This window comes from Martes martes (genome assembly GCF_963455335.1).
Source record: "Martes martes genome assembly, chromosome: 12".
Lineage (NCBI taxonomy): Eukaryota > Metazoa > Chordata > Mammalia > Carnivora > Mustelidae > Martes > Martes martes.
Window position 1 is genome coordinate 488,230 of NC_137900.1, and position 26,109 is coordinate 514,338.

Genomic DNA, 26,109 nt, shown 5'->3' on the forward strand with positions numbered 1-26,109 from the left:
CCTGATACAAGGGTGGTGTTTTCCATTCGACTCGAAGGTTCACTTCAGCCCAGAGGAGCCGCCGACATCTGCTGCTGCTCCTGTGCGGGCTCTGCCTGTCCCATCACGGGGCTCACCTGCCCTGCTCTGTGTCACCAACAGTTTACGGGACCACTGGGGGTCTGTGTTCTGGGATCCTGGCTTCTCAGCTGGACCCACTGGGAGAGCCCTGGAGACCACATGATCTGTCCACAGAGTCCTACCACGGCCCAGGGTAGTAACAGGGAAGATCAAGGGCAGTGAGAAAGCTTAGCACTGCTTCCCCTGGGCCCCCTGCCCCCTTGCTGGGGCAGCACCCCACCTCAGCTCCTGGCCGCCACTCCCAGGACACAGTGGTGGCTGCTGCAAACGAGGGTTATAAGAGCCTTCTGCCACTTGTGACGTACATGTAATCTTAGTGAGGCAGTGACGGACCAGGGAAGAAAACAGTATCTGTCGAGAAGCTCTAACACAGAGTTCCTGACTGTCCTGCAGCGTCCGTGCGTGAATCTTTGACTCTTCATGGACTCCACTCTTTCCATGCAAAATCAAGGGGACAGCGACCCTGGCTAGCTCCCAGCATGGAGGAGGGAAGGGGTGCTTGTGATTTGTAGACTGAGAGAAAGCTCACGAATCCCATAGCTGATGCTTTGTGGAACGAGGCCCGGTAGGAAGAAAGAAGTAAAAGACGGAACAAAAACAGAAAGGCACAGTGTCCTTTTCTTTCAGACAGTAACAGATGCACCGAGGAGTCTGAAGGGTGGCCAGGAGCTGGGGTCCAGGGCCCAGCGGACACCACGGACCCCTGAGCCTCATCAGAACACACAAATCTCAGTTCCATGTCATCATTAATGAACAGAAATGCTTCCTCTCTCTCAGTTTCAGGTGATGAAACACTGTTTATATATTTTGGGACTGTGCCGGGCTGTACCAGAGTCTTGGTTCTCTTACCTGAGAAGGAAAATACGGTTGAAAATGAGAAGAAAGGGCGAAGACTGGATGGTAAATTGTTAGCACTTCCTCTCTCCCTGGTGACTCAACATCACCACGCAGAGGCTGTGAACCCCCTCCTGGACCCACCAGGGTGGTCAGGTTGGCTCCTGTCACAAGGTCCCCATCTCACCCTCCCCTGTCTATGACCCAGGGACTCCAAGCATAGCAGTGAAGTCCCCTCAATGCTTTGTGGCCATCCCAACCCAGAATACAGGGACCTGCCCAGGGGTTCTCAGTGGTTCAGGTCTGCACCTGCTGGATACGGTCACCTCCTGGGCCCGCCTGCCATTTGGCCACCAGCAAGGAGTGCCCGTTGTGCCTCCCGCCCTAGCACCTGTGAGCATAACAAATCCGGTTATTTCTTAGCTTTCCTGCATGTGACTTACACAACCACGCTGGAATGTTTCTTAAAGACCCCACAAGGGGGACTGACCTCCCCCACTCACAACACAGTCATATTGGCCAAAAACAGAATCTTCATTACAAATACTTGCTGTCCTGGAAAGCTAAGTGATTCGCTAAGCCAGACTTCTAGAAGGTGTCCTGCATCCCAGATGCCTGATGAACTCAGAGAGCCCATCTCCTGCTCAGTGGATCACAACAGCTCAGTTCCTCTCCGCCCCAAATCCTTGCTTCCCTGCTCATGACTGACCCCGTTCTCATGACCATCAGCCGTGGCTTATGACTAGTCAATTCCGATTGTGTAAAATACACTAGAAGGAGGACCTTGCGTGACAAATGATTGAGACCTAAGAAGTCATACCTCTGCCACAGTCTCTTAAAACACTAAGAAACTTCTTAAAACATGAATTGGAAGATGTCAGGACATCTAGCACAGGAGGCTATGCAGCTCCGTCTGAGCGGGCCAGTCCCTCAGATCACTCACCATCTACGACTGATTTTAAAAAGACAGTGTGTGCTAAGTAAACATAATTTAACTTATATAATTTTGGAATGCTTTACAAAAAGGACAATCACAGTTCCTGATATTATCGTATTATGATTATGAAAAGAGTTAGTTTGACCCTTGCTCAGTATTTATTCAAGTGTGATTTTTAAGCCTCATTTTACTAAATGAGATGAACCATAAAGCTATGCAATATTGCAGCATGAGCAATTCAGAAGTCCTGAACGCAGCTGGAAAGCTAACCCGTGCAGAGAGGATCTAAGGGCAGGGGACCCGGAACAATGTGCTTGTAGATGTCACCATAGGCTTATGTCACACACGACTTTTCAGTCTTACAATGAATGGGTTTTGTGAATTCAAAATCATTCTGCAGAAGCTGTCATAGCTGTCCTTGCCTTCTGTCATCACTCTGGTGACTGGGCACTAGAAATCGTGTAAAATATTTTACATCAACTCTGCCCACCCACCAGTGATAGAACTACGATATGCTCTATACACAGGAATCATTTAAAAAGGTTATTTTCTCTGAGATGACAGCGGCTTTCACCTGGAAATGCAGTGAATACTTTCTTTACAAGATTCCAATGACTGACGGTGAGGAAACACACCAGGCACTGAGTGCAAGGGGCCAGAGCCGGGCTCTCAGGGCTGCACAGGCTGGGGCTGCGGGTGGGAACCAGCACCCCTAGATCGGGAGCCCCAGAGCCCGGGCTCCGCGGGGAAAGGCAGCAGGTGCTTTCGTCGGAAGTCAGGGAGTGCTCCCTGGAGGAGGAGGCGGGGGATGCGGGGTTTTCACTGCACCTGAGCAGGCCACCAGAGCAGGGACGACTGGGGCAGGGCACAACTGCAGGAAAGACGCCGAGCTGGAAGGAGGCCATGGGGGGCTGGCAGGCTGCCCCTGGGACATGGGAGGATGTTTAGGACACGGGCTGGCCAGGGGACGAGCCCGCAAGCCGGGTCAGGATGCCGCACTGTGAGGGACCCTGAGTGTCCGAGCCAGGAAGGGCGACACAGTCCCCAGGCAAGGGGCACCCAGGGAGGCTTCAGGGCGCAGACCCACACCTGCTCCAGCGGGACGACCCTGCAGGGCCCGCAGTGGGGGAGAGGAGTGGGGCTGCTGCGAACCTGGGCCGGGAACCTGTTTACAGACTGTATCTGAAATGGAGCTAATTCGTGATCAGGACTGAGTAAAACAGAGTGAGACCAGTTCTTGGGAGGTTGCAAGGTGGTTTGCCTCCTGGTGCCCAGCCTGGCTTTCATTGTTGTCGAGTTTCCCTTCTTTTCCAACCACCAGCCATGAAGTCAGCATCCGGCAGAGTTCCAGTGACTAGCTGGGCATGGGTGGGGGCCGCGGGAAGCAGGGTCCCCATCTCCTCGTGTGGACTTGGCTCCCCCAGGGCTCCCCGGGGGGAGGGCCGGCACCCTGAGAGACTTACGTGGATCCCAGGTCCTCGACCCTCCCCAGCCTGAGGTCAGAGAGGGGGCTGTCCCTCCTTCCTCTGGAGGGGGCGCCTTGGAGCGGGCCCTGAGAAGGGGCCTGTGGACCTGTCCCTTCTTTGCCAGTGGCCTCCCTGCTGCACTTGTTAGGGTCCCTGGGCTGCGAGGACGTGCCCCACAGAAGTCCTCATTTAGTGAGTCCCCAAGATGGCACTGCTTCCCTCCCCCCACCTCCGGGTGACGGTCACCTCCAGCTGGCCCTAGGGAAACATCTGATAGGAAACAGAAAGTGCGGGTGCCTGAAAATGGGCTAGATGAGGGAAGGGCAGAGGGGCTTTGCAGAGCCAGCGACAGAGGCACACAGGACATGGCTGGAGGTCGGCAGGGACAGGTGAGGAGCCTGTCTTAGTGCTGGTTCCAGCCAGGGTTCCAGCTCTCCATTAGTGTCACACACTGCCCACAAACCTCCCCTGAGGAGGGAAGGCTGCTTTGGTCACCGGCGTGTTATTACAGTAACTGTCACAGCCTGAGCACCAGTGGGAAGGTCCCTTGTACCTGGGAGCTTTGGCAGTGTCCTTTCATGCTGTGAGCATCCAGACACATGGTGGTGTTTCCAGCAGCATCTGGAGGGATGGATACCAGCCCTCAGTGCAGGAAGCACATCTGTGTGCAAGGAGGAGCCTCTCCACTTACACGTGGTCACTCGGTCTCTGTTAGAGTGACCGTATCCCTGTGCAGTTTGAAGGTCCTCTTAGGCATCGCACATATCAGGCTGGCAGGGTAAAGACCTCTTCTTCCACCAGTGACTGGAACCCACTCACACTGTGTTTTTATTTTAAAAATATGGAAACTGGCAGATGAAAATAACAGAACACGAACATGTATGTACCAGCACATTTTGAAATAGACTGGATATTTTTAAAACTTACTTAAAAATTCAAAGTGATGTCAGCAAGATGACACATAAGAAAACTCCAGGCCTGTTCCCTCCACAGAAACACCAAATACACAACTAGAGACTGACCAAAATAACATATGGGAACTATGAGAATGGCCAAAGAGTCACAGCAACCAAGTGAGTGCCCGGTCAAGAATGAGCCACGTGTGGCAGGGCAGGAGATTCCGTGACCGTGCTGGGCAGACCAGCTTGAGCAGAATGGTCGCCACAAGCTAGTCCCCGCTGCAAACCAGAGAGAGCAGAGTGGACTGTTCTGCAGCCCTTTGATTTCTAACCTGTCTAGGGGATCCCTGAGGGACTGGTCTTGGGACACCCAACACCGAGTTCAGACAACCACAAGTGGCTCACACCACAGAAGGGGGGGATCCCTGGAAGTGCCAGGTACGACTTGTGGAAACCGTCCTAAAGGTAATTACAGACACGGACGTCTGGGGCAAGTGATCACTGACTGAGGAATACAATAGAACAGCTCACGTCCCTAAAATGAGCAAGGGTGTGAGCCTAACAGAGAGGAAGACATTAAAAGCAGCCATACCAATGGGAGACCTGGGGAGAGAGCACGCGCACAGATCGAGAGACAACAAAGGCTTGAGAAAAATGCATCCAGGCTGATTAGCGAGGGTCTCCCCTGCATGAAGCCAGCATGCAAAGCCTGGGAGAGGGGGGCTGTTTTTAAAAATATCCAGTTTTCAACAAAAGATCACAAGGCGTACAGAGAAGAAGTAAAATGTGGCTCATTCAAAGGAACAAAATACATTTCCAGAAACCATCCCTAAAGAAACACTGGCTTTGGACTTAGTAGAGAAAGGCTTCAAAACAATTGCTTTAAATATGCTCTAAAGGGGGGCGCCTGGGTGGCTCAGTGGGTTAAGCCGCTGCCTTCGGCTCAGGTCATGATCTCGGGGTCCTGGGATCGAGTCCCACATCGGGCTCTCTGCTCAGCAGGGAGCCCGCTTCCCCCTCTCTCTCTCTGCCTGCCTCTCTGTCTACTGTGATCTCTCTCTGTCAAATAAATAAATAAATAAAATCTTTTTAAAAAAAAAAAAATATGCTCTAAAGGCTAAAGGAAAGCATTGACAAAAGAACTAAAGGAAACCAAGAAAATATAAGAGCAAAATGAGAATATCTACAAAGAATTTGGAATTATTAGAAACAATCAAATGGAAATTTTGAAGGTGAAAAATACAAAACTGAATTGAAAAAAAAATCATTTAAGGGGTTCAGTAGCAGACACAAACAGAAAGACTCAGTGAACTTGAAGATAGGTCATTTGAAACTATTGAGACTGAAGAGTAAATTGAGAAAAAAAGGAAGAAAAGTGAACAGATCCCGAGAGACGTATGACAGGAGAACATCAAGCCGACCAATATAGACATTATGGGACATGCCGGGGAGAAAAGACAGAGAAAAGGGCAGAGAAGTTACTGCAAGAAATAATGGCCACACACTTCACAAGTCTGAGGAAAGTCATGGATACAGCAATACAATCTTAACAAATGTCAAGTCGGATAAACACAAACAGACCCACACCAAGAGGAGAGTGATTCATCACATACAGGCAGCCTCTGTAAAACTATCAATGGGTTCCTCAGGCAAAAAGGCAGATCAGGGAGAATTCAACATTAGGCAAATGTCCTGCAAAAATGAGAGAGAAAGAAAGACATTCCCGGATCAACAACAGAAACTGAGAATGTCCATAACCACTACACCTGCCATACAAGAAATGCTAAAGAGAGTCTATCAAGTTGGAATTAAAGATGCTAGATGGCAACTCAAAGCCATACGAAAATATCAGATTCTCCAGGAGAGACAAATACATGGACAAATATAAAAACTAGCAAAGTATTATTGTAATTTTTAATTGTTACTCCTTTCCACTTTTATTGAGAAATTACTGACATACATAACTCCATTTTTTATTCTTCTACAAGATTTACAACAAATAGTCATGAATATATATTTAAGTATATATAATAATTATGAATCTATGTTACTAAGTACAAAATATATAAAGATGTAATTTGTGACATCAATAAGGTAAAGTGTGGGTGAATAAGTAAATAAGTAAATAATAAGGTGTGGGTAGAAGAGCTAAAAGAAGGGATTTTATATGCAATAAAGTTAAATATCAGGTAAAAACAGGTTATTATAACTTTAAGATATTATATGCAATCCCCACAGAAATCACAAAGAAAATATTCATAGAATTTACAGAAAAGGAAATGAAAATTAAATTAAAATGTATAAATCAAAATGAGTAAAAAAAAATTAAATACAAAAGAAGACAATAAAGGAGGAACAAAACATTTAAGACATAAAGACAACAAATAACACTATGCCAATAGTAGGCCATCCTACCAGTAACCACTTTAAATGTAAGTGAATTAAGTTCCCCAATCAAAAGGCCTGTATTGGTAGAATGATACCAAAAAACTAAAACAAAAAAAACAAAAAACAAAAAAACCCAGGATCCAACTTTATTCTATCTATAACATACTCATTTTAGATGTAAGGACACAAACATAGATTTGGAAGTAAAAAGGATAGAAAAAGATATTCCATGCAATTAGTAACCAAAAGATGAGGGTTGAGTATACTAATATCAGATAAAACAGACTAAGGCAAGAAGTGTTTCCAGCAATGAAGAACATCATATAACGATGAGGTCAATTCACCAAGAGGATATAAGAATTATAAATAAATGTGCAACCAACATCAGAGCACCTACATATCAAACTGACAGAACTGAAGGGAGAAATAGATTGATCTAGAATAAAAGAAGGAGACTTCAATACCACATTTTCAATAACAAAGGAATAATCAGAAGATCAGTAAAAATTAGGGGACCTGAACAAGACTATAAGCCAATTGGTCACTACAGAGATTTACAAAATACTCCATCCAACAACAGTAGAATACACATCTTTCTCGAAAAGACATGAAACATTCTCCAGTACAGACCAGATGTTAGTCCATAAAACAAGTCTTAAAAATTTTAGAAAGATGGGAATCAGGCAAAATATCTCTTCTGATCAAAATGAAATGAAACCAGAAAGGTTTCAGAAGGAAAACTGGAAAATCTACAAATATGTGGAAATTGAACATTATCTTAAACAACAAATGAGTCAAGGAATAAATCACAAAGGAAATGTGAAAATGTATTGAGACAAATGGGAATGAAACCACAACCTAGCAAAACTTATGGGATGTAGCAAAAGAAGTGCTAATAGGGAAATTTATAACTATCAATGCTTACATTGAAAAAGAAGAAATATCTCAAAGTCAGCAACCTAACTTTACACCACAAGGAACTAGAAAAAAAAGAACAAATTAAATCAAAAGCTAGCAGAAGGAAAAAAATAATAAAGATTAGCAAAATAGAGATAGCAAAATAGAGAATAAAAATAAGCTAAACAAAACAAGATAAGCAAAATAGAGAATAGAAACAGAGAAAATCCACAAAACCAAGAGTTGAGTCTTCAAAAATCAAAAATTGATAAGCCATTAATGACGTGACTAACTAAAAAAAGAGAGAATACTCAAACAGCTAAAGGCAAGAGAGAATATTCAAACAGCTAAAGGCAACAATGAAAGTTGGTCATTACTACAGATTTTATAGATAGGGAAGGATTATAAGAGAATACTGTGAACACTGTATAGTAACAAATTGAATAACTGAGATGAAATGGATTAATTCCTAGAAATATGAAATTTCACCAAGACTAACCCAAAAAGAAATAGAAAATATGAACAGATCCATAACAAGTAAGGCTACTGAATCAGTCATCAGGTCTCCTTACAAAGAAAAACATTGGACTTGATGGCCTCACTGGTGATTTCTACCAAATATTTAAAGAAGAACCAACACCAATCCTCTTAAATAGTTCCAGAAATATGAAGAGGAGAGAGAACTCCCCAACTCATTCAATGAGGCCAGCATTACTCCATAATCCCGAGATACTACAAGAAAAGACAACTACCCACCAACATCCCTGATTAAGACCAGTGCAAGAGTCGTCAACAAAATACTCGCAAACTGAATTTGGTAGCATATGAAAAGGGTTATGCACCATTACCAAGTGGGATTAATTCCTGGAAATTCCTGGAATGCAAGAATGAGTCAATATACAAGAAATGCAAAGGAATAAAAATGGACCTTCACCTTATACCATATACAAAAATTAACTTGAAATGAATCAAAGTCCTCAGCATAAGACCTAGGGCTATAAAAACTCTTAGGGAAGAAAAACAGGACAAAAACTTTATCACGTTAAATTTGGTGATGATTTCTTGGATAGGACACTAAAAGCACAGACAACATAAGGTAAAATAGATAAATTCAAATACATCAAAATTTAAAACTTATGTGCATCAAAGAATGCCATCAGCAGAGTGAAATGGCAACCCATGAATGACAGAAAATATCTGCAAATTGATTAGTGGTTCATATCTGGAATACATAAAGAACTTTGTACATCCCAGCAACAAAAAAAATCAAACACCTTGATTTTAAAATGCACAAAGTACTTCAATAGACATTTATCCAAAGAAAACATACAAATGCCCAACGAGCACATGAAAAGATGCTCAACATCGGAAGTCATCAGGGAAATGCAAATCAAAACGACAGTGAGACACCACTCACACCCTTTGGCTATGTTTTCAATGGGAAGTAAGATGTGTTGATGAGGGTGAGTTGGAGCCATGGTGCGCTGGTGGAAATGTAACGCAGCAAAGCAGACAGCTCCTCAAAAACTCAAAAACAGAATTACCACAGACTCCAGGAATTTCACTTGTTGGTATACACCCAAAAGAACTGAAAGCAAGGTCTCAAAGAGATACTTTTTCACCCAAATTCACAGCAACTTTATCCCCTACAGCCAGAAGGTGGAAAAGTCCACGGATCCCTCAGGGGATGAGCAGAACTGGCATATACATGTCGTAGAACATTCTTCAGAATTTGACACACGCCCCAGCACAGATGGACCTGGAGGACATTATGCTACGTGAGATCCGCCCATCACGGAAGAACAAAAATGGTACGATGCCACTTAGATGAGGTGCCCGGATGAGTCAAATTCATGGAGACAGAAAGTGGAACGGCGGTTGCCGGGGTCTGGAGAAAGGCAGGGATGGGGAATTAGTGTCTAGAGGGCAGTGAGTTCGGGAAGATGGCAAGGATTCTGGAGAGATCACAGTGTGAATATGCTAATGCCATTGACCCATCTACTTGAAAATAGTTACAAAGATAACTTCTATGTTGTGTCTGTTTTACCACAATAAGAAATATTTAAACAAAAAGTGCGCTTTCACTAATGTGAACGAGACCCAGCCTGATTTGCGATCAAGTGAGAAACGCAATTCCTGCACATAAACTCCCTGGGGTGATGGGGAACCCCACCCACCCCGCCCCCCAGTGCCAATCTCCTGGTCACCCTGTGTGTCGGCCACTGTGCCCACCCCCAACATCATGGCAGTGACATGGGACCCACCTGCCATCATGCCTCGTTTGGAGTCACAGAGTGGCAGGACGCTTGGCACAATTTCTCACCTGTCCTCACACAGTGGGAATATACCTACCACCAACTTCACACGGTGAAGGCCTCAAAATGCCCACTCTGGTGTTTCTTTTTTTTTTAAGATTTTATTTATTTATTTGAGAGAGAGAGAATGCATGTGCATACACTGAGAGCACATGAGCAGGGACAGGAGAGAGTGAGAAGCAGCCTCCCCACTGAGCAGGGAGCCTGAGACAGGGCTCAATCCCAGGACTCTGGGATCATGACCTGAGCTGAAGGCAGACACTTCACCGCCTAAGCCCCCCAGGTGCTCAGAATGCCCAGTCTCTTAACCTAAATGTAGCCAGCACCATCACATTTTATCTACGGGGTAATGAACTCTGACTCATTAATCCACATAGAGCAGTGAAACACAGGAAGTTACAATCCATGACTCCATCGGGATAAAACCCCTCCCACCCCCTTATGACTTGCAGGGGGGCAGGGCATACCGCTGAGCGGCCAGGTCTGACTGAAACTGCCCCCCGCCCCAAGAACGGGGAGCAGCCTCTCCCAGAAGGTTGTCTGTGAGCCCGTCCCCACTGGGCTTCTTGGGGACTGCAAAGCAGGAGCGGGATCATCTCCAGAGGCTGCCTGATAGGTGAATTAGGACCAAGGTAACAAAATCTGCCTTCAGCAAACAACATTAAATGTCTAATAAAAAAAAAGAAAGTATAACTTGGAAGTCACAATGCTAAAATCAGGAGTAAGAAGCAGAAAGCAAAACCGAAGCACAAAACAAAGCACAAAACCGAAGCAGAAAACAAAACCACAAAGTGTGAAGGAGAAACTTAAAATGAGAGTTGAAAATGACACGGAATTGCTGAATGGAGAGCCTTGGCTCTGGGGTGCTGTCCAGCCCCCCACCCGGGGAGCTGGGGGGAGGCTGGCAGTCACGTGGCAGGCGTCTGAGGCTCTGCACGTGGTGATGGAGCAGGAACTTCGAGCTGCCTCTCCCCTGCATCCCCTTTCCTAATCTCTCGATTCTTCTGATTCATGCTTGGCCCACGGTGGTTCTCAGGACCAGGTTCCAGGTTTGGAATGACCCAGAGAACAGGAGGTATAAGGGCTGGAGAGGAGGATCTCCTAAGACAGTGGCTTCAGAGAGAAAGGATATGAAAGCCAGAAAGGCGGAGAGGGAAGTGAGCTCAGAGACACTGTGTCCAGGCAAGGGCCACAGAAAACCAGAGGCAAGTCTAGGATGGTCGTCTTCACTGCCTTGCATTTCCCTGAACCAAGATGCCATGAGATGCTGAGCAAGTCCCCAACCGGGGATGAGGCAGGCGATGCGTTTTCCCAATGCTGAGCAGCTCTCTTTGCTGGTGCCCAAACCTGGAGGGAACCGCCATGTCTGCTCTGCATCTCACTCCCACCAGAGAGAAACCATCAGCAGAGGCACCGTGGGGGGACTCGGAACAAGATGGCAGAGCTCTAGGAACTGAGGCCCAGGCGGGGCTGGGATGGCAGCCAAACCACATCATTCTGGAATGCCACAGAGGATCCCAAGGGCAGCAAGTGCCCAGACATCTTCCTACCACTGTCCTTGGGTGCACCTTCACCTGCAAAACCCAAGCCTTGGGGGACCCAGATCTGCCTCAACTCACCAAGGTCATGACCTTCCTCTCGTGCCTCCTCCCCCTGTTCTGTAAGTCTTTCTTCTGCATGTGCCGGGAATGGATCTCAAATTAGGTAACAAGAACAAGAACAAAAAGGAAAAGAAAGGATGATGTGGACCGTCTCTAACACTATTCCAGGGTAGCCCTGAAACTGACCATTGTGTAACTCGGAGCTTAAATTTCTCATTCTGCAACATGAAGACACCTGCTGAACAAGATGAAATGACATAAAGTACCTGGAATGCTTGAAACCACACCTGGCTCATAGTAAATGCTCACTAAATGTCGGACGCCAGCCCCCAGGCATCAGCTCGGCTCACACACCCGTTTCCCTCTCTGGGTCCCACTGCACTTGGGATGCTGTTTGCTCATCTTCCCATGTTATTCAAAAGCATTTTTCTTCAATTCCCTTTCAATTCCAAATTATTGTTCTTCCTCCCTTGTTAAAAATGGTCACAACAGACAAAATGAGAAAGTCTCTCTCCTCCTGTCCAATAACTATCATTTGACTACAGCCACCTTTGTCCTTCCTGGCCATTGTCACGTTGGGATGTGTTGGAATCCCAGCTCTGGGACCTGCGAATGTGACCTTGTTTGTTATCTGGTTTTTGCAATGGTCAAGTTAAGATGAGGTCACTGGGATGAGCCCTAATCCAGGATGACTGGGAGGTTTATAAGAAGAAAGACGAGAGCAGAGGGGAGACAACTAGAAGACACAGGGAAGATGCCACGTGATGACCGACGCAGACATCGTAGTGATCCATCTATAAGCCAGGGGCCCCAAGAATCACCAACAACATCAAACTATTAGAAGGACATGGAAGATTCTCCTCTAGACCCTTGGGGGGAGCAGGGCCCTGACGACAGATTGAGTTTGTACTTCTAGCCTCCAGAGTCATGCAAGAATAAATTTCTGTTGTGTTGAGCCCGAGGTACTTAGTAACAGTACCTAGGAAAATCTTACAGGGATAGACTTAATTCCTTCCCACCTCAAGGTGCCCAGGAGTGTCTGAGAGGCAGGTTTTCCAAGAGAGCCAGGAGATCACTGTGTGCCTCCTTAACAATCGATTAATGAATTTATTTAATTTAAGGGTAGAAATTTTTCGACAAGGTGATGAATGCATTGAGCATTTCACTTATTATTTGGGGGGAATACAGAAAAAAGAACTACCACAGTAACTTCGCCTTCCGTTTCGAGACACTTTTCTGCTAACCCTCAAGTTTCCTCCCAGGAGATAGGAGCTTGTGCTGCGTCTGAATCTTCCCTCAGTGGGAACTTCCGCTAATAAAGCTCTTGCTGCAGAAGGCACTGAGCGTCCCGGGGGTCTCTTTCCGTGGTCCTGAAAATGATCTCTTCTCTCTTTTAAGAAAGAAAGCTATTGAATCGTTACATGATCAAAGCTCTGAAAGGAAGATAAGCCACTCAGGTTTGAATTAAGACCATTAAAAAAATACACAATAGAAGATGGGATCAAATCCAAATAAAGTGCCTTTGCCTAACGCACATCAAATGGGGTAGATTTTAAACTTCTCTCTCTCGGTCACAGACATGACGTGAGGCAAAGTTCTGGGACATCCACTGCCTGCCCTCCTTTCTTGCTCACCGTTCCTTCTGGAAAAGGGGTCTGACCTTGGACTCTTTTTCAAAACTGGGCTCTTTTGATAGTTTTAACTGATTTCTCCTCAAGGGCATAAGGAAAAAGATTATGCCAATAAGAAAGTAAAAAGAGTTCTGAGCACAGCACAGCGTCACAGGGACTATGACTGGCAGGAGATCTGGTGTCTCAGGTGTGGAGCTCAGCTGGTGGACAGGAACGGGACAAATAGACATGCTCATCTCCATACACACCGACCTCTGTACCATAATTCCAGAGGCAGCTTGTCCTTTTATATGCAAGATGAAAGTCACCTAAAAAAGTTTTCCTTAAATTGGAATAGTAGTTATTCTTATCTCTATCCTCAAAAAGCCTATATTAGGAATATAGTCACAGTGGAGATGACTTAAGATTCTATTTACATGAAGGACACTCAAGCTTAAATCCTCACTTCAGCTGACAATCTCAAATAAATAACGAGCATATTTTTATTTTTTTATGTGTAATAAAAACAGCATGAATGATATGATATGCCTTGTAGCCATTAGCCTGTAGATCTTAGAATCAACACAATTTATGTCAAGGGTATAATCTGTGGAGAAAGGCCAACACAGAAGCACTATGAAGGAGAGAAGTCAGGAACTGGAAGCTTCCAAATGTCATCAGGGAGAGACTGGGCATCATGGAAGTCATGGTCATCCAGGAAAATAGCCAGGAATTACACCATTTTGGAAGCCGTTCATCCAACAGAGAAGATGTGGCTTCGTGAATATGGGGTCAGCTCATCATGCCTTCTTGAGAAACACAGAGATGCAAAGGGTCCTATTGCTTTAGAGGACAAGAGCACAGAACTTGGGGGATCCACGTAGAGTGAGCAGAAGCAAACCTGGGCTGGGTCGGGGGAAGCAGCCCTTCAGCTCTCAGCGTTGCTATTCTGATACACCCTGAGAATGGCCTCCGTTAACCACAGCCAGGGTCTTGTGCTCCTGGCATACCCAGCAAGGACATGTGGGGCCGCTCAGGGTCCATGGGGATTGACTGTCCTTACAAAGCTCAAGGGTAAGAGAACCACAGAAACACACTGTGTAGACGAGAAATTAGAACCCTTGTGTGCTGCTCATGGGATTGCAAAATGGTGCAGCCCCTGAGGAAAAGAGTTTGGAGCTTCCTCAAAAACTTAAAATAGAATCACCATATCCAGCAATTACACTTCTAGGGATATGTCCAAAAAACTTCAAAGCAGGATCCCCAAGAGACAGGTGCACACCCATGTTCAATGCAGTATTATTCACATTAGCCAAGAGGTAGAAGCTACTCAAGGGGCCATTGATGGATGAAGGGATATCTTGGTCCGTTCAGGCTGGTAGAACAAAACACCATAGACTGGGTGCCTTCTAAATGACAGAAAATTACCGCTCACAGTTCCGGAGGCCAGAAGTCTGGGGCTGGTGTGCCGTGACCAGTGAGGACCCTCTTCTGGGCCACACACGTTCACTGTGTCCTCACAGAACAGAAGGGGGTAGGCGTGTGTCTGACCCTCTTTGATAAGGCACCGTCCATTTCTAGAGGATTCCACTTCCATGACCTAAGCACCTCCCAAAGGTCCCACCTGCTAATACTGCCATCACCATTGGGGGTTTGGGTTAGAGCGGTGACTTCAGGTGGGATACAAACATTCAGATCCTCGCAACAAATAAAGAAAAGATGGCGTATCAAGACAATGGGATATTATGCAGCCATTACAAGGAAAGCGGTCCTGTCCCACGTTACAACGTGGATGAACCTCAAAGACCTTATGCGGAGTGAAGCAAGCCAGACACAGCTAGACTCATGCTATAGGATTCCACTTACACGAAGCTCCTGAAGCAGTCAAAGTCCCAGACACGGTTACTAAAATGTGGTTTCCGAGGGCTGCGGAGAGGAGGAAGGAGAACTTCGTGTTCAGTGTGTTCAGACCTCCTTCATTTTACAAGATAAGAAACTTCCACAAATGTGTTGCTCGACAACATGAATATACTTAATATAATATGTTAACTTAATATAATTATCTTCAGTAATTATACTTAACTAAACACCTAAAACCCGTTAAGTAAACTTAATGTTATGTGCTTTTTACCACAATAAAAATTAACTGTTTTGTATTTTTTAAACCCTTTCAACACCCAGTATTTAATTGAATAGCAAAATATACATGTAGTTTAAAAATAAAAATTATTGCGTATTTTTAGCCCCCAGCCCCTTCTGCAGAGTGAGAAGTGCTATTACTAATTTGTTGTGTGTCTTTCCAGAATTACTGCATGTGCGCACATACATGTATATGTGCACGTTCATCTTGGGGACCTCGGATGGGGGCACAGTGTGCATATCGCTTTTCCTCGCTTTAAAATAGCGTTTCCTAAAGCTCGTTATCAATAAATAGATTCACCTCCCTCTTTTCAAAGGAAGGCATTCTAGGCAACACTGCACTGTAGCATGCTTTATCTCTGCACTCACCAGCGGCAGAGAACCGGACCGTGACTGTGAGAATGTGACACTGTCCTCACAGGAGTATTCTGTGCAGCTCACGTGTCCCTGTGGGATTCGTTCCCAGGAGTGGAGTTTCTACTTGGTGTAGACAGTGCACTGAGGGGACTTAAGGTGCTGCTCCTTCTGGACTGTCATCTTCAGAGCTACGCAGCAGGCATCTGGGACCCCCTTTACTTAATTTTATGGAAATTGCCCTCCAAGGGTTTGTGAGAGTGAACAACTTTTCATGCATTTATAAAACTCTGTTTCATTTTGTTCACTGCCTATTTCTCTCTTTACCCAATTTTCTTCAAGATTATTTATTTATTTATTTGTCAGAGAGAGCCGAAGCTCGGAGAGCAACAGGCAGAACAGGCAGAGCAGGGAAAGGGAGAAGCAGGCTCCCCGCGGAGCAAGGAGCCCAGTGTGGGACTCGATCCCAGGACCCTGGGGTCATGACCTCAGCTGAAGGAAGACGCTTAACCGACTGAGCCACCCAGGCATCCCTATCTTTACCCATTTTTAAATGGTTTTTTAAATCATACCCATTTATTTACAAGAATGCTTTATAAATGAAGAAAACTTGCTCTTTATCATATATATTTAAATTTTCCCCAATTTATGTTTGGTGTCATCTCACAGCAATTTTTCCCCACATATCATTTTTAAATTAATCTGGTTTATCAATCTTCTTCTTTTTTTTTTTTTTTTTTGCAGCATCTGGGTTTCCCATTTCCCTTAGCATGCTCCTTCCAATAATGCATACAAAACATTTTCTAATTGCATCTACCCTTTCTCTGTGGCTGGTTTATTTTAAATTGTATCTATTTAAGGTATAAAATAGGGATCCAACTTTATTCATTTTTTTCCAGGTTGTCCCAGTATCATTTATTGAACAATCCATTTTTTGTCACTAATTTGAAATGCCACATTTATCTTTTGCTAATTCTGTAAAATATATTTATTAATGAACCCTATTATGTTTCTTGACTAATCTTTGCATTAACATACTAATATAAACAATATTAATACTAAGTAGTTTCAAGCAGATACATTTAAGCTTTGTAAGGCATTTTACTAACTTAATAGGAATAATTCCCTTTAATACTATTCTTTTTACCAATTGCTGTGGCTATTTCTGCTTCTGCATGCAAACATTTTAAAATGAAAGTTAGAAAGACCTCATTTTAGGGGCGCCTGGGTGGCTCAGTGGTTAAGCATCTGCCTTCAGCTCAGGTCATGATCCCAGGGTCCTGGGATTGAGGCCTGCATCAGGCTCCCTGCTCGGTGGGAAGCCTGCTTCTCCCTCTCCCACTCCCACTGCTTGGGTTCCCTCTGTCACTCTCTCTCTCTCTCTCTCTGTCAAATAAATAAAATAGAAAGGAAGGAAGGAAGGAAGGAAGGAAGGAAGGAAGAAAGACTTCATTTTATTTTATTTCAGGGTTAGTTAAGGATGAGCATACATCATACATCATTACACTATAAAGTCTTGATACCCAAGGATGAGGATTAATCTCGCTTTTCTTTGATGCCCCTTAATGGTGTTTTAAGTACTTTTTGGAGCATTTCTTGTCAATTTTATTGTTTGTGATCCTATTAAAAATGAAGTCCATGGTTCCTTTATCATTTAATTACTTATAAGTACAAAGAGAAATTAATTAATTTTGGAAATTACTTTCATGAGGAGATACATCACTGAGTTATTTTATTTTTTTAAATTATTTCCCAGGAGATTTTCTACGGTTCTCCAAGAACATATAATGACAATTTATCTTCATTTCTAATTTTAATGCCTCTTGTATTATTTCCCTCTCTATCTGAACGCACTTCATAACTTGAGAACGTAAGGTTAGAGGCTTAGAAAGGAGGGTTTAACACGTTCATCTCTTAAGGTCACATGGGATAAGTGCTTTTATTTTATTTTATCTTATTTTTAAGATTTATTTATTTGACAGACAGAGATCACAAGTAGGCAGAGAGGCAGGCGGGGCGGTGGGGGGGGGGGGAAGCAGGCTCCCTGCCAAGCAGAGAGCCCAATGTGGGGCTCGATCCCAGGACCCTGGGATCATGACCTGAGTCGAAGGCAGAGGCCTAACCCACTGAGCCACCCAGGCGCCCCGGGATAAGTGCTTTTAAAAAGCCGTCCAAATTCTCAAAAGTAAAAGAAATCCCAGATTGATTATCTCTGACACAAGTGCTGAAATAAGGCAGAAGTTGAAGTTTAAAACTTAATCTGGAGATGAGCATACAATAAGAGGAAAGACTACTTTTTACCTAAGACGACCCATTATGAAGACAAGTCACCCACAAGACCCTCATGACAGAAACGTGAAAAACACTGGTCTCCTTCAGATTGCCGAGCAGGCATCTGTTTTACATCTGTGTTAATCCTGTTCCCTGCGTAACACTGCTCAGTAAATGATACTGTAGCAACTAGGCAGCCATATGGAAAAATCCATGAGCACGGATCCCTACCTCACACCTTAGACAGATACAAAATGGACTAAATCAGGGATCAAGCAACCTGTAGCCCAGAGCCAAATGCAGCTGGTGCATGTTTTTGTAAATAAAGTTTTATTAGAACACAGCCACACTTGTTCACTTACACAATGCCTGTGGCTGCTTTCACACAATGGAGGAGCTACAACAGAGACTGTATGGCCTACAACACTGAAAACATTTGTCATCTGCCCCTTTACAGAACAAGCTAGCAGACCCCTGGAACACACCAGCAGTCCTCTCAGCATGAGAAATCTGAGAGGATCTTTAGAGGACCTCCAGCTTCTCAACTGATGCCCCGACAATACTGGCTGGAAATTTGAGGATTGCTCATCAGAAATTCTCACCATCTAGGAGTTTTAAGACCAGCTACATTAACAATTTTTTAAATACTGAAAACCTGTCATCCTCTTCTGGAAAATACTGTTATTTATTTCAGTGCTGCCTTTGTCTATACAAATTTACAAAATGTGCTCTGCATCAAAGGCGGAAAACTGTTCTAACTGCAGGTGGACACAGTTTCTACAACTTGCAGAGATACTGTACGTATACAGAATGCATAAGTACACACCACACGTGCGCATTCTGTATATGTACAGTATCTGCAAGTTGTAGAAAGTGTAGAGTTGACGGTCACTCCATCTGAGACCAACTGTTGGTACATCATCCTCTGAAGCTCCACTGCCCGTGTTGCAAGGGGCTGGGAAGACTCTCCAGGAGACTCAGCTAGAGATTCTCTGAGCTTCCCTGCCTTCTGTCTCCCTGAGACTCAGCTCAATAATGTTTCCTTTCAATGACTGTGCTGTTGCAGAAACTTATCTGTAAGAATTTAATTTTTTCATTGTTCACTTTTCCTCCTTAACACAAAAAGAATTTTTTTTATTTTTATTTTTGTGCTCTTTCAAGGAATTAAAAAAAAAAATCCTACTTTTAATGAAGTAGGTAGAAAAGTTAGACAGAGAAACAAGCCAGAGACCCTGACTCCAGAGCTGCTGTGAAACAGTCACAAGATGAATGAGTGGAGTGAAAGAGAGTAGTGTGCGAGACATGAGAGTAGTGAGCAAGACACGAGAGAGTAGTGTGCAGGACAGGAGAGAGTAGTGTGCAGGAAAGGAGAGAGTAGTGTGCAGGACAGGAGAGAGTAGTGTGCGAGACATGAGAGAGCAGGGAATGTCCAAGCAATTTCAGAACAGAGTGAAGGTTTTCGTGTTGGGGAGGATTGTCATTGACAGAGAAGGAAGGAAGGTAGGAAAGGAGGGAGGGAGGGAAGGTGGGAGGGAGAAGTACAGTTTTCCAGGATGGAATCCAGCATTTATCTGCTGTCACTGAGACCTGCAGTTAAGGGCACACGGGAGACCACCTTAGACTCAATAGGCATCATCCTTGTACAACTTTGTGGGGAAGAAGTGTTAAAATTCTCACTCTCATTTTTGGCACCAAAAGCCTCCCGCTGCGTGAGCTGCATCCCAGGGGTGGCTAAGGTTTCCATATCGTTAACTACCAATCTGGCTGAAGCCTATTTGAGCAGAGCAACTTTCCATGAATTCAACACAAAAGCCCTTTTATTGAGAAACCATAGTAGGCCTGGGCCTCCCCAGAAATCAATCCCTGACTTAATGGCCCTCAGAGCCCAGGAAGGGAAGACACATGTAGAAAATCCAATCGCCATCCACAACAGTTAAGTGCCATCCACGAAGGAGGGTAGAGAGGGGCTGCCATGGTGATTGATACACTATACAAGAGGAGCGGGACAGTTAAGCGGGAGATACCCATGTCCCCGCAAGGCTGAGTACACGGAAGTGACCGGTAATGGAATCGTCAAGCGCTGCTCCCATTCTGCTATAAACCGACCGGTCTCAGAGCCGCACTTGGACCTGGTGAGCCTGGCATTGGCCCAGACCCCAGTCTGACCTCACAGACCCTGCAGACCCTTTCTGCAACTACCTATGTGAGGTGGGCCTTGGTTCTGTCTGGCCGTCAACTCAATAGTGAGCGTGCGCACCCAGACCTGAAATACACCAGCACGGACTTAGCGACTGAACTCACAGGGGCTGCGTCCGGTGAGTTTCCACTTCGGCTCCTGGCCAAGCTGCCTACTCAGCAGAGCGCCTACTTCCTTGCACACACGCTTCCTTATTTCTAATCAAGTTGTTCTTATTATGATTGGACACGGTTCTTATCCCTCTTTATTTTGAAATCACGTACGGGTCTCATGATTTTTCTACTTACACCAAGTAACCTGGTTCATTTAAATCTGAATTCAATATTTTGGGGTTTTTTTCTGGTGACGTCATGTTTCAAACATATCCTGAACCACAAACACAGATGTGCCTGTGATCTGGACTTCACAAGCAATTATTCTCCTGGAGGCGCACCAGCCCCTTCCCTCAAACACACGAACCAGCGCAGAAGTCACCGGCGGCCCCATCCCATCTGCGTTGCTCCCAGCATTTTCCTGTCATTTCTTCTACCCTAAACCTTTGGAGTCACCTCTGTCACTCTTGGAGAGCACTATGAGGTTGTCCTCTCTTTCCATGTAATGTTACTTAGCTTCGCTAATTAGTCGACACTTTCTGCTTTGTTCAGGTTGTAAATTATCCAAAGTAGAACAAAGTTTCAAATTCTTTGCTATTTCTTTTTTACTTTCACCCGAGGACCCACTGATACACATTTTCTCGAGGCAAAAGAAATCTATTCAATAGAATTATTATACTAGATCCTATGTTTATTTCAAATAATTTATTTTGTTGTTGTTTTTTCTCCAAGTCCATTTACAAGTCTCTCCTTAGACTGGGCCTTTCTCATGCAAACATCCTGCAGAGGAAGAAAATGTCACTTAAATTCTAAGTTGTCAGTATGTTCCGGGTAACAGCCCAATCTTGAATTCCTAAGAGATACATAATCTTTGAACTTGAGTTTCAGGAGTTAAGGATAAAGCCCTAATTAATTAACACAAGTTAATTAATGAATTAATGCAAAATGTACAGGTGCAAAATTAATGCAAAATGTACAGGTTCAGGAAATAATCTAGTTCTCAAAGATGGTACTAACTTTAAGCACTTGGTCATTATTGATAAAAGCAATGAGAATACAGAAGACTGGGCTTTGTTCCACTAGGTTGGTGACTACTGGGGAGAAAGAGAGTGTCCTGCAGAGCCAAAGGACAATGGAGTGAGGGTCCTAAGGTTTCATTAAAGGGAGGATCACGTGCTCAGGGTAACAGGTGCCCAGGACAAGCTGCGTCCTCTGGCAGGATATAATCTCCTGCGATCCAGGCAGGTAAGGTCACTAAAGGAGCAGAACCACTTCTCCTGCAGATGGGGCATGGGTCTTTTCAGTCAGCGCTTCTGGGATCCTCTGGGAATCTTGTTAAAATGCAGATCTGTGGGGTGCCTGGGTGGCTCAGTGGGTTAAGCCTCTGCCTTTGGCTCAGGTCATGATCTCAGGGTCCTGGGATCAAGTCCTGCATTGGGGTCTCTGCTCAGTGGGAAGCCTGCTTCCCCTTCTCTGTCTGCCTGACTCTCTGCCTACTTGTGATCTCTGTCTGTCAAATAAATAAAATCTTTAAAAAATGCAGATCTGGGATCCAGGAGGCCAGGATGGGGGCTGAAACTCCATTATCTCTGTTAGGATCCCAGGTGATGCTGAAGGACGGTGGGCCTCCTGTTGAGTTGTAAGTCCCGTGGTCGTCCAGGTCCTCTCTTGCAGAGAAGGGGAGGACAGGAGTAGAAAGACACAATGTATAGGCAGAGGAAAGCAGACAAATATAAAAGAAAGCAGAGGATCACAAAGAGGGATGAAGACTAGGAGATTTGAAAATATGGCCCTCCCAGCATCCCTCGCTTCTTAGTCCACAGCAGCCCATTAGGGTGGCTGAAAGGTCCTTACATGGCTCTGCCCACATCCCAGGACCCTCGGTGCCTAATGTGGGGCAAGTGGGACCACCTGGTGGCAAGGGCTCTTCCAACAACCACAGATGGGAGTTCTCAGATGGCCCCTGCATCAGAGCCAGACAAGTCCAAGCCCTTCCCTGGGCTTCCAAACCCATCCGTCTGCACCGGGAAAAACATGCCAGTAGCTGACCCAGGGAAGGCAGGGGTCAGGCCTCCCTCTTGGGTACAGCTGAGCTTGAGACCACCAGAATCTTCCTCTTCACAGTGGTCGGACTCCTAAATCACCTAGACCGATTCAAATCTCAAGGCTGGCGCAGTCCCAAGACCCTAATAATGCGAGCGGCTCACTGTGCCTAATGTTTGTGCAAACAGCTCATTTACACTCAGTACCCATCGTCCTGGTCGGGGTCTTGCAAGGAGGAAGCCTGTGTGACCGGCCTCCGATAAATGCCCAGGCTGCTAAGTCTCTAATGAGCTTCCGGGGTTGACCACACTTGGCGAGGACGGCTCTCACTTGTTCTGGAGGGAACTCAGCACGTTCCGTATGTCTCCGCTTGGAGAGGACTCCTGGAGGCTCATGCCTGGTTTCCTGCAGACTTCATCCCATCTACCTTTTTCCTTTACTCCTTTCGCTTTGTACCCTGGACACATCATAGTTTTATGACTATACGTCAGTCCTGCGAGTCCCCTTAGTGAATCACAGGACCTGAGGAGGATCCCGGGGATCTCCAGACACCCAGGAGGGGAAAAAATGCAGCTCGGCCAACAGCTTACCCAGAGGACCAAGCCAGGTGCACCAGACTTCAGACCTACAGAAACCGTGACCTAACGCCTCTGTCTCATATTAGGCCACCAAGCGCCTGGTCGCTTTTTACAGGAATAGCACAAAACCAGAAAAATGACAGTATCTCTTCTGCTAATAAAGAGGGTAAATATCTCAAGGAAAGTTTTTAGGATCTTAAATTCACTCTCAAATTAATGGCAGTGAAGCATAGATTAAAAACCAGCACCTGAAGAGTGGGAAGGTCCTCCAGGAAGGTACGTGCTTTAGGGTTAAGAGCAGGTCCTCTGTGTGAGAGGGGCCAGAGAGCAGCCAAATCCACCCGATCGTCTTCAAGAGACTGTGAGTAGAATCTCTTAATTATCAGCTCATGGGACTTACTGTGGCCAGAGCCGGCCGTGTATGCAGTCTGGGGCGGAGACAGCACCACTTGCGCCGTGGGGATGGCTGAAGGATGTGCAAGGAGGAGCACCTTTCCTAGAGGAGACCAAAATGCAGAAGGAATTCCTGCCCTGGAGGAGCTTCAAGAATCCCTGAGCTGAGATGAGGTCCTCAAAGGGAGCAGAGCAGGGAGCTCAGAAGAAGCGTCCTACCTCAAGGGAAGGTAGAGTCCACCCATGCACTCATCCAGCAAACATTTACCAAGGCGGGTCTCTGTGCGCGAGCTCCCCGGGTGTGGGAGGAAGGCCACCACACCAGTCTTGACCATGCGACGGCCAGTGGGACCAAGGAGTCCAAGCATCCGTCCTCACCTGTGTGGTCTAGTATCAGTAACACCGCTATTCTTGGCCCTTACTCTCCTGAGCTCCTTGAAACAAGGTGCCACATGGTGATGCTTGGATTTGGGTCCCCCCAAAACCACTTAACTAAAAAACAGGAATGGTGACAATGTCGCATCCGTGTATCGGGTTGGGATGGGGGTGAAAACATGAACCTTGGTTAATACAACCAAGAATAAGCACACTGTTATTCATTCTTAGTTAATGTTGGTCTTAACCCTGGTTTGGACCTGGCGTTCCTAGAATTAGCTCAATGTCGAGATGTACTTCTGATTACACACTTGGCAACTGCTTTTTTGGGGTATTAAAGTCAGCTGGTCCCCAGAACACTAATTCTCTCCCATTTTGTTCTTTTACCCAGTGTTAGACACCTAACTAGTTCCTCCTAATTCAATTTAAGTCAACATCTATTGATGAACTAGAAAGAGGTCCAGAGATAAAAAATTAAATAGGCCGTAATCTATGAAGTTATACAAAGTAACAGAGTTCTAAGGGAGTTCAAGTGAGGCCAGTTTGTTACCCAACGAGTATTATCATTTTGTTGCTTGTTAGCATTACAGATAAGCTAACAAGCTACCAGCTTTTTCGCTGATATTTCCCCTCTTACCAAGACAAGACAATTTTTTAAGACTTACCTAAATATCCTTACCTAAATTAAATGGAACCTAAACTGTATATTTTTTATTGTGGGTAAATTGTCCTAATATAAAATTCATCACTTTGGCCACTTGTAAGCGTGCTGTTGTGTACCACGAACAATCACACAGCTGGGCAACCATCACCGTCATGCATCCCCAGAAATTTCTCATCTTATAAACTGAAGCTGTCCCCATTAAACAGTAATTCTCCATTCCTCCCCTCCCCTACCCCCTGGAAACCATCCAAAGTGTATTTTTTTAAACATTCATTTTTCACGAGACAGGGTGCTTGGGAACAGAGAAGAGGGGAGAGCAGAAGGAGAGGGAGAGAGAGAATCTCAAGCAGACCCCCCAGTGATCGCAGAGCCAACAGAGAGCTCGATCCCAGGACCCTGAGATCACGACCTGAGTCAAAATCAACAGTCGGAAGCTCAACCAACTCAGCCACCCCGGCGCCCCAAGTGTCTTTTTAATAATAAGAAGAAAGTAATTCCTTCTCCACCTGAGAAATCTTCTTGAGGCCACAGCCCTGCCCCTGTTGCCACAATGGCCAACAGCAACGCAGCAGACGCGTACCCCACTCTATCCTCAGAGCTCCTCCCTCAGGGCACACTATGATCTAAAGACTCAAATCTCTGGATATCTGGTAAAGTCCATATATTTTAATATTCAGAAGGTCAGGCGAGCAAAATTTAATTCTTCTCAAAGAAGCGTGGGTATGGAATCAGAAGCAGAAAGCACGTCTCTGGTGTAAGAGAGTTTAAGTCGTTGTGACTCCAAAGAATCCCTGAGATCGACCCCCATGAATGACAAGGGGACACACAAGTGCCCAGATTCCTGCTGGAGCCAGATGTGTGTCCCTCAACATGCCATTATCTAAATGGAGACTTCCCATGACGTGTGTGTCAGTGTCTGGAGACTTTCAGAAATCTCACTTAATTGGAGGACTCGGAAGAATGGGTTTACTCGGCTGAACAACTGATACCAGCTCCCGGGCTCTGGGAGGGAAACTACACTAGGCTGCACGTGACCTCAGCCCTTCAATCGCACACTACGTCCAGGAACAATGGGGAGACGTTTTCAGTGTGTCACTGCAGCACAGGGCTATTTGACTTAGAGCATAGATCATACAGGGCCACACGCGTCTTATATTCACTTGTAAACATGCTCAGGTACTTAGGGGGGCTCCGTCTCTGTGCTCAGTCAACAGATCCGTAGCAACAGGCAGTGACTGGCACAATTCACACCGAGAGACGGCTCTCAGCAAGGAACATACCGAGATGCTTTCCTCTCGCCGGTACTGCTTCCAGTTCCTCCCGCCGTCACTGAACATGAGGACGTAGCTGCTCACCCAGTCGGAGCTCCCGTACCCTCCCTGCGTGGCCACAGCTGTGACCTCCATTCTCTCTCCAAGGTCGACCTGCAGCCACTGGTATTTATCTGACACAAGTGGAGACCAGCCACCGGCCCCTTGAGGGGAAACAGAAGCGGGAGAAAATAGTAAAGGGAGAGAAATCGTTAAGACCTACATTATCCTGTGAAGAAAGAGATCATAAATAAAACTTATGAAAATCAGAATTCCAAATTCTGGAACATATAACCCTCCATGATCACACACACAGACACACACGCACTCAGAACCACGGGTTAAGTAAACAGATGAATCCTACATTCCTCGTGAATTGCTCTGGTTTCTCGGTCATAGCCCCGACTCTCGGGTGTCCAGCGGTCCCAGGTGACACGTGGCCGACCGAACACCAGGTCACCGCATCCCTGCTTGAGACTAGTGTCTCCGCCGGCCTGGATGTATGATGTGCCTTTGGACGGACCTGAAGGAAAACATGCAGCCCGTGGTAGAACTAGAAAAGCTTAGTTCTGGAATCCCAGCACGAGGAAGTACCGTACTGAATGACAGGATGGGAAGGGTGGTGA

General features: G+C 45.5%; 1 protein-coding gene across 1 annotated transcript in view; it reads right to left on the bottom strand.

Moving 5' to 3' along the window:
* Positions 1-25,594, bottom strand: part of LOC308353667 (contactin-associated protein-like 3) — a gene marked incomplete at its 3' end in the record, with an annotated part of 131,814 nt that extends 106,220 nt beyond the window's left edge. Inside the window, exon 1 of the mRNA XM_080820646.1 lies at positions 25,454-25,594. Coding sequence (XP_080676772.1) covers positions 25,454-25,579 — 126 coding nt within the window. The 5' untranslated portion in view covers positions 25,580-25,594. The remainder of the gene's footprint in view (positions 1-25,453) is intronic.
* Between the last annotated feature and the right edge of the window lie 515 nt (positions 25,595-26,109).